Source organism: Balearica regulorum, chromosome 14 (assembly GCF_011004875.1).
Source record: "Balearica regulorum gibbericeps isolate bBalReg1 chromosome 14, bBalReg1.pri, whole genome shotgun sequence".
Lineage (NCBI taxonomy): Eukaryota > Metazoa > Chordata > Aves > Gruiformes > Gruidae > Balearica > Balearica regulorum.
This window is the reverse complement of record NC_046197.1, coordinates 1,448,607-1,462,876: the sequence shown is the minus strand read 5'-3', so window position 1 is coordinate 1,462,876 and position 14,270 is coordinate 1,448,607. Positions and strand designations below refer to the sequence as shown.

Genomic DNA, 14,270 nt, shown 5'->3' with positions numbered 1-14,270 from the left:
AGAGGAGCTGTCATCCAGGAGAGATTGGGAGAGTCAAGAGTGTGTAACACAGTTATGACGTGATAAAAACAGTAGCCTCACTTCTCCTGCCACCCACACACGCTGCAAGGCTGAGCCACAATCCCACCTTCACCTCCCGGGAGCAAGAGGCACCAGCACACAGCGCGTTGCTGAACAAAGCTTTGCCTTCCTTCTGTCAGGAGACAATAATGCACTACGCTCACACCATGAAGGGAGGTCCATCTGTCTCCTCACCAACATTCTCAGAACAAAAACAAGGATTCCAAAGCTCACAAAGGATAAACAGCCAGAGGAGTGGCCACCCAACAGAGAACGGCTTCATCAAACGCATGGTGCAGGGGGAATCTCCTCCCCTCTTTTATCACATGCACTCTTCCACAGAGATGCGACTTCTACAGAGATCATGTTTACATCTATTCCCCGAAACAATAACAGAACACAAGGCTACCCTCACATCTCCTGCCTTTCACACTCACTCTAGCAAGAGCAAGAGGCACTAACACATGACACATTGCTAAACAAAGCTATGCTGATAATTACAAGTAAACCTACATCCATATAGGACCAGGTAAAGAAAAAAACCCAAGGCCATGAATCAGACAAGCAAGGCAAGAAGCATTATAAGACTAAGTGTTGTCAGAGAAACTCACCGGGAAGTCTTCTTGCTCTTCACTGCACATGTGGAAATTCATCCCTGAGACCACCTGCAAGTCATTCATATCTCACGCTACAAGTGTGGCTCTAAAGTCTTGCTCTGGACTGCACCACAGGGGGTTTCATTTGAAGAAAGAGTCAACAGGGCTCAGCCATTTTTCCAAGATGTGGCATGCTCATCTGCCACTAATATGAAGCCGTAAGCGTAAATACCTTATCACAGGCCTCGCTCTCAAGCTAAGTCTTCTGGGAAATTAACCTCCCTCAATCTGCTGGCCACGCTCTTCTTAATGCACCCCAGGACACCGTTGGCCACCTTGGCCACGAGGGCACGCTGCTGGCTCATGTTTCACTTCACCATGGTTAATTAGCCAGGCACGAAATTAAACCATTGCTCAGCCAAAACCACATTGACGCACGTATTTTCCTGGTCGGAAGCCAATGTCTCACCCTCCTTCATCTGCACTCACAGCCCTAATTCCACCATGGACGATATCCAGTATTTTGGCTATATGTCAGACACAGGTGAAAGAGCGTTTCATTCAGCGACATTTTAGGGGAAAAGGGATACATCAAAGTCATTGTCTTGGCAGCTGTTGTAAGGTTTACCCACCAAAATGAGGTTGTCCCAGCTTTGGACCATGACAAAGAACCACCCAAAAAACCACAAGGCATAAAGGGGGAAACCTACCAAAGCGAGGGAATCATAGCTTAACATTTCAGCTTATGTCAACTGCAGTCGGTACACAAGAAGGATGTCTGGTTGGTAAAAAGGTCCACAAGAGCCTCATGCAGAAGCTCACACCACAGACCATAGCCACGGTTCCTCAAACTCAAGTACTGGGACAATAAAGGAGAGAAAAATGCATGGAAACACAACTGTGGGCCTCACCCAATAATGAGGACCAACTGAACTTTCACACCATCTTTACATTTTTTAAACATTTCACATCACACCACAGCAAACTTTTTCTGTCTCTAGACAGACAGATTTTGTCCCCCTGCCCAAACATCACACAACGCAAAAGCTACCTTTGCAGACAGGCACCGTTGAAGGAAAAGTTGCACACACAACTGCTCCTTATCTGACAACAAGGATCACAGCATGGATGCATGCAGAGATTTCTCTGCTCATAACATTGTTTTCATAACACTGTTTTGAAGAAATATAACATGCTTATGCACATAAGTGCATAAGTGATATGGAGCCCTCTTAAAGACCCAGTTGTCATAGTACCAACTCCAAGACCCCACCATTCTACTTCAGCACGTGGGAAACTTGGAAGACATATCCCGTGCAAATCTTAATGTAAATTGCACGTCAATGCACAATAACTGCCATGCATGAGAAACATCATGCAGCAGGAAAGTAGTAAACTGATGAACCCACAGCTTGGTCACTTGGAATCTCAGCAGCGGGATCTAAATACTTCATTAAGCTCTTTATAAACAGAAGAGCACAAATGATGAGCAGCATTTAGAGAAGGTGCATAATAAAGGGGTTTTGTAGATAGCGCATACACAATTTGCTCTTCCCAAAGCTCCCTTTACTCTAGGTTTTTATCCGAGAGTACGTAATTAAGCTGTTTGTGAAGAATTGACAACAACCTGCAAACACACAGAATGAACCTCCAGGGCTCCCAGTACAGAAGGAATAACACCTCTTCGAGCCAAACTTCTTTGGGAAGAAGAAACTCACAGTGCCTGATACTACACCTGGACACTGAACAGGGAAAGGAGCAAAGCATAGCTCTTGGGTCCTTCAGCACCTCCTCATGCACACATCCCCGGACCCTCCTCTCCCAACTTTTCACAACTTCCATCATGTTCTTTGACCCTCATAATTTACAAGCACGTGTGATATCACAGGAGTGATAACTGAGTGAAACAAAGACAAACTTGAGAAAAACACCTCACCTAACATGCCATTCAGGACAAAAACAATTGTGTATTACGAATAGACCCATCCTATGAATGAAACTGTTCACTGGCTGGTAAGGGGCACAGAAAACGAAGAGAATCTTTCTAATGAGTGCAGTTATTAAGAATATATAGTATGCTGTTCCTCACACACTGCTTTCAATGATAATAACAAACTACGTAAGATCAAGTGCTACCATATCTAGTTGGTAAAAAGTCCACAGGAGCCTTGCACAGAAGCTCACACCACAGACCATAGCCACAGTTCCTCCAAGTCAAGTCTCGGGACAATGAAGAAGAGGAAAATGCAGGGAAACACAACGGTGGGCCTCACCCAATAACTAAGACCAAATGAACTTTTACATCATCTTTACATCTTTCAGACCTTTCATATTACACCCCAGCAAACTTCTTCAGCAGCCCTGTCTCTGGACACACAGAATTTGTCCCCCTGCCCAAACATCACACAACACAAAAGCTACCTTTGCAGACAGGCACCGTTGAAAGAAAAAGTTGCACGCACCACTGCTCCTTACCTGACAACAAGGATCACAGCAAGGATGCACACTCGTAACACGATTTTGAAGAAATACATATTGAATATATTTTGAAATACAGTTGAATTATATATAAAAATATATATTGAATTACACTGAAGCACATAAGCAATATGCAGCCCCGATAAACACTCAGTTGTCAAAGTATCAACTCAAAGACACCATCATCCTGCTTTAACACAGGGGCAACTTGGAAGATATATCACGCTTAAATCTTAATGCAAAATGCAGCTCTATGCTCAATAACTGCCACCGCCAAGACTCTCCTCAAACACTTCATAGCTCGCATAGTTGTTAATAATCATCATCATTTGCAAACAGACTCCATGGAAAGAAAAGTTGCACTGATAACTTCTCCTCACCACTGGTAACTCCTGACTTCTCACCACGTGCCTGTGACAAGCAAGAGCATTTCCTCCGGTACCTGTTTAAGGAAACATGTCTATGGAAGTCCTCCTCTTTACAGCTCTACACACGAAAGGCATGTACGGGACAGTCAGGCAAATGTAACAGATTTGGTGCTCAAGACATTGTCAGAGACAGGGGCCCACCTTCAGCAGATCATTCCAGGGAGCAAGGCAAGAAGTTAACAGCTGCAGAAAGGAAGGGATCAGAACATAGCCTTCTGGATGAAGGCACTTAGAGTACGTGCATAATTAAGGTGTTTAGTAGGTCGCCAATACACACTTTGCTCTTCCCAGAGCTCCCATTATGCCCTTTGTCCTCAGTACTTCATTAAGCTCTTTGTTAAACAGAAGAGCGCAAACGACGAGCCGCTCAGTTAGACGCGGGGCCTTTCGCGCTCCGCTTCAAGACACTCTCCCCCCACTCGAGCACGTGCGCCGTCGGGAACATAGCCCACGCTGCTGCCACCTCCCACCTGCTAATCGAGCGACACATCCACCCCGAAGAGCTCATGCTGGCAGGAAAAGCGGAAGTACAGCCGTCAGGGGACAAAATGAGCCACGGCAGCTGGCGCGTGATCAACCCCCAGGGCCCCGCTGGAACGAAACCCCAGCCCAGGGCAGCCCCACGCTCCTGCTGCCTCCCCCACTCCCACGTTCAGCGCCCGCGAGCAAGAGGCGGCAGCGCAGAGCGCGCTGCTGAGCGAAGCTTTGCAGAAGACGGCGCGGGGGAAAGGGCGGAGGAGCAGCGGAGGGAAGCGTCGCGGAGCAAGCGCGGTCAGAGGAACTCACCGGGGCAGCGGCGGGGTCGGCGCGGCGGGCGCCGGCAGGGTCCTCCCCGAGCAGCGGCGCGGGCTCGTCGGGGGGCGGCCGGGCCGGGAGGGTGTCGCAGCAGCTGCCGCCCGACAAGCGGAGCTGGCTCTTGCGCGAGTCGGCGGTGAGCGACACCTCGTGCGAGTAGGAGTGCAGGAAGGCGCGGACGCCGTCGATGCCCACGAAGTGCGAGGCCGGGACGCCGCGCAAGGCGCCGCTGCCCGCCGCCAGCAGCTGCGAGCGGCGCCAGCGCCGCAGGCGCAGCGCCAGCAGCAGCAGCAGGAAGGCGAGGAAGAGGCAGGACACGGCGGCCACGGCCACCACCAGCCACCGCGTCAGGCTGCCGGCCGGCTCGCCCGGCGCCGCCGCCGCCGCGCTGCCCAGCTCCGACAGCAGCTCGGCCACGCTCTCGGCCAGCACCACCGTCAGCGTGGCCGTGGCCGACAGCGCCGGCCGCCCGTGGTCCTTCACCACCACCACCAGGCTCTGCCGCGCCGCGTCGCGGGCCAGCGGGAAGCGCGCCGTGCGCACCTCGCCGCTGTGCAGCCCCACGCGGAACAGCCCCGGCTCCGTCGCCTTGGCCAGCTCGTACGACAGCCACGCGTTCTGCCCCGCGTCCGCGTCCACCGCCACCACCTTGGCCACCAGCGCCCCGGGCTCGGCCGAGCGCGGCGCCAGCTCCACGCCCGCCCAGCCCGCGCCCGGCGCCGGCGCCGGCGGCGGGTACAGCACCTGCGGCGCGTTGTCGTTCTCGTCCACGATCACCAGCCGCACCGACACGTTGCTGCTCAGCGCCGGCGCGCCGCCGTCCTCCGCCCGCACCCACAGCCCCACCTCGCGCACCTCCTCGTAGTCGAAGGAGCGCAGCGCGTACAGCGCGCCCGTCTCCGCCTGCACCGACACGTAGGACGAGAGCGGCGCGCCCCGCACGCGCCCCTCCGACAGCCGGTACCGCACGCGCGCGTTCTGCCCCCAGTCCGCGTCCGCCGCCCGCACCGTCAGCACCAGCGCGCCCGCCGCGTTGTTCTCGGGCAGCCGGGCGCTGTAGCGCGCCTCCGCGAACACCGGCGCGTTGTCGTTCACGTCCAGCACCCGCAGCGCCAGCACCGCGCTGCTCCACAGCGACGGCGACCCGCCGTCCGCCGCCCGCACCGTCACGTTGTACTCCGACACCTTCTCACGGTCCAACTCCTCGGCCGTCACCACGCTGTAATAATTATCAAAGGTCTTCTCCAGGCGGAACGGCAGCCGCTCCGCGATGCTGCACCGCACCTCGCCGTTCGCCCCCGAGTCCCGGTCCTGCACGTGCAGCAGGGCCACCACCGTCCCCGACGGCGCGTCCTCGGGGATCGCGCTCAGCGCCGACCGCACCGAAATCTCGGGCGCGTTGTCGTTGACGTCTGTCACCGTGATCGCGACTTTCGCCGTATCGAAAAGCTCTCCTCCGTCCCGTGCCTGCACCTGCAATTCGTAGGAGTCGCCATTCTCGAAGTCCAGGCTCCGCAGCAGCGTGATCGCTCCCGTCTCGGCGTCCAGCTGGAAAATCTGGGAGGCTTTCTCTGTGATTTTCTTCAGGGAGTATTTCACGTGCCCGTTCATCCCCTCGTCGGCGTCGGTGGCCGTGAGGGTGACGAGGACGGAGCCCACGGGCACGTCCTCCGGCACACGCACCGTGTACTCCGCCTGGCTGAACACGGGCGCGTTGTCGTTCGCGTCCAGCACGGCCACGCGGATCCGCGCCGTGCCCGTCCGCGACGGCTCGCCGCCGTCGCTCGCCCTCAGCACCAGCTCGTGAAACGCCGCCGCCTCCCGGTCCAGCGCCTTCGCCAGCACCAGCTCGGGACGCTGATCCCCGCCGGGGCCCGCCTGCACGGCCAGCGAGAAGTGCTCGTCGCCGCTCAGCTCGTAGCTCCGCACCGAATTCGACCCCGCGTCCGGGTCGTGAGCCTCGGCCAGGGGAAACCGCGACCCCGGCGCTGTCGTCTCGCTCATTCTCTCCTCCAGCTCGATTTCCTTGAAGCTGGGGGCGTTGTCGTTAATGTCCGTGATTTCCACTTCGATTCCGTGAACTTGCATTTCACCCTCCACGATCACCTCACACCGCAGCACGCATTGCTGAACGCTCTCGCAGAGCTGCTCTCTGTCTATCCTCTCCGCCGTCACTAAATGTCCCGTCTTCCCGTGCAGAGAGAAATACTGCGTCCGACCTTCAGAGACAACACGGACGCCGCGGTGTCGGAGCGCCGGCAGGTCGAGCCCCAGGTCCTTGGCCACGTCGCCCACGAACGAGCCCTTCGGCATCTCCTCGGGAAGCGAGTAGCGCAGCTGCCCCCGCGCCGCCTCCCACGCCGCCACCAGCACGCACCACAGCAGGGCTCGCTCACGCCGGCCCCGCCGTCTCCCCGCCGCCCACATCGCCGCCGACCCACCGCCGGCACCGCACCACCGCCCACCGACGATCCGGCTCGGCGTCTGTCTCCGGCTCTGTCTCGCCGCTCCCGGCCGCTGCCGCCGGCCCCTCCGCCTCGCTGCAGCACGGCTCCGCACCGCGGGGACGCTCGCAGACCGCCCGGGCGCCGAGACAGCCAGCCAGCCAGCCAGCCAGGCCGCAGCGGGCGGGGCTGCCTGCAGCGCTCCGGCCTTCCTCTCGCTCCTCCTCGGTCAACAGCGGCGCCCGCAGCCTCCTCCCGGCACTGCAGGCACCGACCGCTGCCGAGTCTTATCCTACTAGTCCAACAGCATAAGCTCCACCACGACTTGCACAGCTTTTGTAGCAGTCACGCGCGAATTATTTTCCCCCTCACCCTTTCTGCAGATGAAAGCAGCCTCGTAGTGGAGCGCCCAGAGCTACATCAGTTTCCCAAACTCCAATCCGTAGTACAAGGAGTTTTGATTTTCCCTCAAAAGGAGTCCTCCTCTTCAGGGACTGCCTTTCTCTCTCGACTTGCTGCTTCTCCCTGTGCACCGGAGACTGCAATGAATCAGCCTCCATTTCTCCCCCTTCTCCAACCACCACTTCTCCATTCATGGAGACACACGCACGTTTCCTTTGGGAGTCCAACACCAAAACACCACTAACCAACGAATTTTTCTGCGCTTCTCCTCCAAGTTTCAACTCCTTGCTCCATGAAGTATATTAGAACGCCAGTTCTCCAAAAGGACCTCTCAAGCACTTGCTTTTTGGGGCTCATTTGTGCATCCCTCTAGAAATTATCGAGACCATACTTCAATTGGTGTATCAATTATTAGTACATTGCCTCACCAGAAAGCGAGCAGGAAATATCTCTGGTACGAATCGTCAAACCCCTTACCCCGACCCCGTCATGTAAAATTAGCGGATCTCACTCTACACAGTAAGGATCCGCCTTCACCGTTAGTAACATTTCAGACAAAACAAAGTTCCTAGTCAAAACTTGTCAGCTGAACGTGAACCTGTGCCGCCCCGATGAACCCGAAAGTCCCGGCGCCAACTGCATGCCCTGAAGGGAACGGGGTTACCCTGTTCCTTCTTTCATTGCTTCGCGGATACACGGATCAGCCACAGCACCCGGGAAAGCCAGGAGGAGAAGGACGGAGGTTCAGAAAGGCCCAAGGAACTCATTCGGCACAGAAAGCATCCACGTACCATCTTACACAGCACACGTCTTGTAAAGAAAACAACTCAGCTGAACCTGAACGCGTGATGAACCAAAAAGCGCCATCACTAAACGCTTGCTCAGAATTCAAAAGGAAAAGACGTGGGGTTTTTGTTTTGTTTTCTTGGGGTTTTTTGGCTTGTGAACGTCCAGCATCAGAAGAACTCGTTCTATGCAGGAGCTACAGCATACCTGTAGCATTTTCTGCAGCACAAGCTGGATGGCAAGAACCTCTCCACTGAGCCTGCTGCCAACAAGGACAAAAAGTAGCAACAAACAAAAAGTAGCATAAAGCAGATTCTTCACGAGAACTCCTCTTGGGGAAACGGGTTATACAAAAAGAAAACGGATTCTGAAATACAAAAACCTATTTGGTTTGCTTTTGGTTTTGTTAGGTGGTTTTTTGGTTTTTTTGTTTTTTTTTTTTTTTTCTGTGGATTTGGTTTTGTTTAGTAGTTTGGGGGGTTTTTTGGTGTGTCGTCCTCGTCGTCGTCGTCGTCCCGTCCCCCTCCCCCCCCTCCGTGTCTACCATTCTACGGGTTAACCCTTATGGAAAAAGACGGATCTTAAATAGACTTAGTGCTCCGTTCCAGAGTAACTCAGCAGCAGGAGGCGACGCACACACATACTCTGATCGGGGTGTCAATACAAAAAGAAAACAACTAGCCTCTAGGACCCCCTTACTCTTAAGTGCTATAAACCACGTCAAAGTACAAATCTGGGGCGGGGGAAGGGATCGAAAAAGAAGACACGTTCAGAAAAACAAAACGTCATTTTTTTTTAGATCCCATTCTACCTCTCTCTTAGAAAAGAAAGATGAACAAGAGGGAAATACCACCCAGGACGACACACAATATGAGAAATAACTGCATAAACAAAACAAAGAAATCAAGCTCGGACGAGATTAACCCATCCCACTAACCCTCCCATTTCTGCAGCTGCCTTCCACCAAAAGATGGGAGGGCTCACGGCGAGGGCAGTAAAATTCATTAGCGGGGAACAATCTGTAAGTTCGCCTTTCATGCAGTCACACGCGCGTTTCCTTCGGCAATCCAACACCGAAAAAAAATTACCAACAAATTTTTGTTCATCTGCCACCCAAGTGCTTAGTGAAAAAGAGATCAAGAAGGAAAAATCTCAAGTATCGAGCGACAATCACATTTTCCCGACACCGTCATATAGAATTACTGGATCTCACTCTACACACTTAAAATTCGCCTTCACCGTTAGTAACCGCTAACATTTCAGACAACACAAGTTTGGGAGACAAAATTCTTCAGCTGAACCTGAACTTGTGATGAACGAGGAGGGGCCGTCGCGAACTGCCTGTTCTGAGTGGGAAACGAACCAGCGCAAAACGTCAATCAGAGCTTCACCACACTTGTACCATTTTCTACAGCACAAGTGGAATGGCGAGAACCTCTCCACTGAGCCTGCGGCCAACAAGGACACGGCACAGGAGTGTGCCATTCGTTCGTGGAAAGAGAGGTCGGCAGTAACCGCCCCAGCAGCCGCAGGAAGACCCCGCAGCCCAGCGCAGCCCAGCACAGCGCAGCGCATCAGCCTGGGCGTGAGGTTGGGAAAGGCTCAGGGACAAGGACCGCGCGGGCTTACAGACCTGCGGTGCGTCGGGGTCGGCGGGCGGCTCTCCCGCGCCGGCGCTGCTGCTCGGGCTCCGCTTCCCGCAGGGCTCCCCGCCGAGAAGCTCCTCCGCGGGCAGGCTGGGCAGCGGCGGCGGCGGCGGCAGCCAAGCGGCCTCGGCGACGGCGCGTCCCGGCGCCACGCACAGGTTGTAGGAGTAGGGCAAGGTGCCCTCGCAGAAGTCGGCCGGGAAGGCGGCGCCGGCCACGGAGAAGCGCTGCGCGCCCAGGCAGCGCAGCACGGCGGGCGGCCCGGCCCCGCGCACCCGCGCCAGCACGGCCAGCGCCACGCTCAGCAGGAAGAGGGCCGAGAGGAGCGCCAGCGCCAGCACCAGGTAGAACTGCAGCTCCGCCGGCGAGTCGGCGCCCGCCGCCCGCTCGCTCAGCTCCGGCAGCGCCTCCTGCAAGCTCTCGGCCAGCACCACGTGCAGCGTGGCCGTGGCCGACAGCGCCGGCTGCCCGTGGTCCTTCACCACGGCCACCAGCCGCTGCTTCGCCGCGTCCCTCTCCGACACGGCCCGCGCCGTGCGCACCTCGCCGCTGTGCAGCCCCACGCGGAACAGCGCCGGCTCCGGCGCCTGCACCAGCTCGTACGACAGCCACGCGTTGCGCCCCGCGTCCGCGTCCACCGCCACCACCTTGGCCACCAGGTACCCGGCCTCGGCCGACCGCGGCACCACCTCGAACGGCGCCGCGGCCGGGACCGGCGCCGACCCCGCTCCCGCCCCCGCCCCCGACCCCGCCGCTCCCGCCGCCGGCCACAGCACCCGCGGCGCGTTGTCGTTGCGGTCCAGCACGAAGACGCGCACCGTCGCCGTCGAGCTCCGCGCCGGCGCCCCGCCGTCCTGCGCCCGCACCGCCACCGCGAACTCGCGGCACTGCTCGTAGTCGAAGGAGCGCTGCGCGTACACCGCGCCGCTCCGCGCCTCCACCGACACGTACGGCGCCGCGCCCGCGCTGCCGCCCGCCAGCCAGTAGCTCACGCGCCCGTTGGCGCCCGCGTCCGCGTCCCGCGCGCGCACGCGCAGCACCGGCGCGCCCGCCGCGTTGTTCTCCGCCACGTAGGCGCTGTAGGCGGCCTCCTCGAACACCGGCGCGTTGTCGTTCACGTCCGACACCTCCAGCACCAGCGCCGTGCGGCTCGACAGCGCCGGGCTGCCCCGGTCCCGGGCCACCACCGTCACACGGTGCTCGGCCGCCTGCTCCCGGTCCAGCGCGCTCGACGTCACCACCTTGTACGAGCCGCCCGACGACGCCACGATCGACAGCGGCGCCTCGCCCCACAGCTCGCACCACACTTGACCGTTCTCCCCGGAGTCCGGGTCGTTCACGTTCACCAGGGCCACCACCGTGCCGGCCGGCGCGTCCTCGGGCACCGGTCTCGACACCGACAGCATCGTGATTTCGGGCGCGTTGTCGTTCTCGTCGGTGATGTCTATCTGCACTTCACAGTGAGCCGTCAGCCCGCCGCCGTCCCTCGCCTCCAGGCCGAACCCGTACTTGCTCCTCTCCTCGAAGTCCAGCGGCCCCGCCGTCCTGACCTCGCCGCTGGCGCTGTCGACACTGAACAAGGCGCGGACGCCGTCCGGGACGTTGCCGAAGGAGTAGGAGACCCGCCCGTTGGAGCCCGCGTCCGCATCCGTGGCTCGCACGCGCAGCACCAGCGACCCCGCCGGCAGATTCTCCCGCACTCGCGCCTCGTAGACGCCTTTGCTGAACACGGGCGCGTTGTCGTTGGCGTCCGTCACGTTGACGCGAACCTGCACCGTCCCGGACCTCACCGGCTCCCCGCCATCCACCGCCGTCAGCGCCAGCTGAAAGGAGCTCTGCTTCTCACGGTCCAGCGCTCTCTCCAGCACTAATTCCGGCTGCTGCTTCCCACCCGAGCTCTCCTTGACGGCCAGCGAGAAGGACGGGTCGCCAGTGAGCTGGTAAGTCAGCAGCGAGTTGCTGCCCACGTCCGCGTCTCGGGCCATCTCCAGCGGGAAACGAGCACCGGGAAGCGTCCATTCACCAATCTCCAGGTCCAGAGCAGGCTTGCTGAAGGCCGGTGCGTTGTCGTTGACGTCCTGGATGGCCACCTCGACGTGGAAAACGTTCAGCGGGTTCTGCACCAGCACCTCGATGCTGACGGAGCAGGACGCCGACTCGCCGCACATCTCCTCCCGGTCCAGCCGCTCGCTCACGTACAGGTTCCCGGTCTCCTCGCTCACCGTGAAGTATTTCAGCTGCCTTTTAGCGGCAGACGCCACCCGCAGCTTGCGTGCCGGCAGCTCGGCCGGGCTCAGCCCCAGGTCCCGCGCCAGCGGCCCCACCAGCGAGCCTCTGCCCAGCTCCTCGGGGATGGCGTAGCGGATCCGCTCCGGCGCCGCCCGGCACCACAAGCCCAGCAGCAAAGCGGCCAGCAGCACTCGCCCGGCTGCTCGCCCGCGGCTCGGCACCGGCACCGGCACCGGCACCGGCACACGCCCCGGCCCCGGCCCGCCCGCCATTCTGGGCAGCGCTCGCCGCGCTCTCCTCCCTTCCTTCCAGCCGCTCTCCGCAGCGAGCGCAGGGGCCGCCGCAGGGCAGCGATCTCGGCGCCGCCTCGGACCCCGCTGCTCCCCGCGCCGCGCCGCCTCTCGCCTCTGCTGCCCGTGCCGCTGCCCACAATGGCCGGCGCCGTGCGAGCCGGCAGCCCGCGGGGGCAGGACGCTGCGGCGGCTCCGGCTCCGGCTGCGGCTCCGGCTCCAGCGCCGCTCCGCGGCGGCCAACAGCGGCACCCGGAGGCGCCGCGACGACACCGCAGCCGGCTGATGGCCGCGCTCCCGGCGGGACGGGCTTTTGGCCGCTCTCCGCTGCCTCCACCCAGCCTTGGGGTCTCCCTTGCATGAGACCCGCCGAGCCAGAAGCACTCGCTTGCTTGCTGCAGCTCCAAAGGCGTTTGTACCCGAGATACGCTGTCGGCTGCTTTTAGGTCATCGCCTTGAGTCCAGCGAACACTCAGAAACAAACAGCTGGGGCAGAGCAAAAAACAACTCAGCTGCACGTAATAAAATCACATGGAACTAGAAGATCAGTAAAGAATTTTAAAGCTGCAGAAGACTTTCTTTTCCATTTTGCTTTCATTTCCCTTCATTTCTTCAATATTTCTCATCAAAGTCTCTGACATTGCTCCCCTCATTAGTTTTTCTTGTAGGGAGAAGAACCATCACACGGAGAATTGTATCACCGCAAAGGTAAGGCGCATAGCTCTATGTTAAGATAGCAGAAGGACCTTCATTATTTTCCCAAATCACAAAAATTCCTACTTTTGTGCCTCCGTACTGCAGGGGCTGACAATGGGAAATTGAACAGTGGTGCCACATCCACAGCTTCTCTGGGCAGCCTCTTCCAGTGTCTCACCACCCTCATTGCAAAACACTTCTTCCCTATGGAAAATCAAAACCTACCCTTTTTCAGATTAAAACCCTTGCCCCATGCCGTGTCCCAACAGGCCCTGGTAGAAACTCTCTCTCCGTCTTTCTCATGAGCCCCCTTTCTCTATTGAAAAGGTGCATTGAGGGCTCCCCAGAGCCTTCTCTTCTCCAGGCTGAAGAACTTGTACTCTTCCAGACTTTTCTTCAGAGTGGAGACATTCCAGCCCTTTCACAATTTTTGTAGCTCTGCTCTGGACTAGCTCTAACAGGTCCATGTCTATCCTGTAGAGTGGGCCCCAGATTTCTACACGGTACTCCAGGCGGGGTCCCCTCCCTCGACCTGCAGCCCAGGATACAACTGGATTTCTGGGCAGCAAGGGCACATTCCCAGCTCATGTCCCATTTCTCACCCACCACTACCCACAAGTCCTTCTCCACAAGGCTGCTCTCAACGCATTCATCCCATGGCCTGTACTGAAACTGGGATTTGCCCCAACACAGGTGCAGGACCTTGCACTTGGCCTTCTTGAACCTCATGATGTTCGCACGGGCCACTCCTCCAGACTGTCACGGTCCCTCTGGATGGCATCCCTTCCCTCCAGTGAATCAACTGCACCAACCAGCTCACAGAGGGTGCACTCAATCCCACTGTCTCTGTCATTAATGAAGATATTAAATAGTCCTGGCCCCAGTACGGGCCCTTGAGGAACACCACACGTCACTGGTTTCCACTTGGACCTTGAGCCATTGAGCGTAACTCTTTGGACGCAGCCAGCCAGCCAGTTCCTTCTCCATCTAACAGTCCAACAGTCGAACCCATGTCTCTCCAAGTGAGTGGCCACAGAGACAAGCAGCACAAGAAGCCTCAAAGGAGGAATAGTTGTCAGAGGGAAGTGACTGCGAGGACGTCTCAGGCTTCGCTGTGGACATTGAAATTCATTGCCCACAGCACCTGGAAGTCGTTCAGGTCCCAAGCTACAAGTGCAACTTTCTACCTTACTCTGCACTACACAGTAGGGAGTTTCATTTTTTCAACTATTCATCACCTGGTTTTTTCCACTCTGTGGCCCGTTAATCGCCCTACAGATTCAATGCTCATCATGGGCTTCCTGCTCAAGCTAAGAGAAAATACAAGAGATTCTGGTTTAGATTTTGCTTCATTTTCCTCACACCTAAAGTCCTGTCTTCAGGTGGTTGAAGTAAGTATGTGCTGCAAAACAACACTCCC

General features: G+C 57.5%; 3 protein-coding genes across 3 annotated transcripts in view; all 3 read right to left on the bottom strand.

The window, feature by feature from the left end:
- LOC104636655 (protocadherin gamma-C5-like) overlaps window positions 1-14,270 on the bottom strand; it is a 231,919-nt gene that overhangs the window by 175,046 nt on the left and 42,603 nt on the right. The gene's annotated exons all lie outside the window — the stretch shown is intronic.
- LOC142603898 (protocadherin gamma-A10-like) lies at window positions 4,036-6,956 on the bottom strand. Its single transcript, XM_075766873.1, has 2 exons — window positions 4,187-6,956; window positions 4,036-4,071 (listed from the first exon to the last, which is right to left on the bottom strand). The coding sequence occupies exons 1-2, from the start codon at window positions 6,782-6,784 to the stop codon at window positions 4,036-4,038; spliced, it is 2,634 nt and encodes an 877-aa protein (XP_075622988.1). The 5' UTR covers window positions 6,785-6,956.
- Window positions 7,816-12,526, bottom strand: LOC142603799 (protocadherin gamma-B5-like). Its single transcript, XM_075766142.1, has 2 exons — window positions 9,425-12,526; window positions 7,816-8,235 (listed from the first exon to the last, which is right to left on the bottom strand). The coding sequence occupies exons 1-2, from the start codon at window positions 12,134-12,136 to the stop codon at window positions 8,092-8,094; spliced, it is 2,856 nt and encodes a 951-aa protein (XP_075622257.1). The 5' UTR covers window positions 12,137-12,526; the 3' UTR covers window positions 7,816-8,091.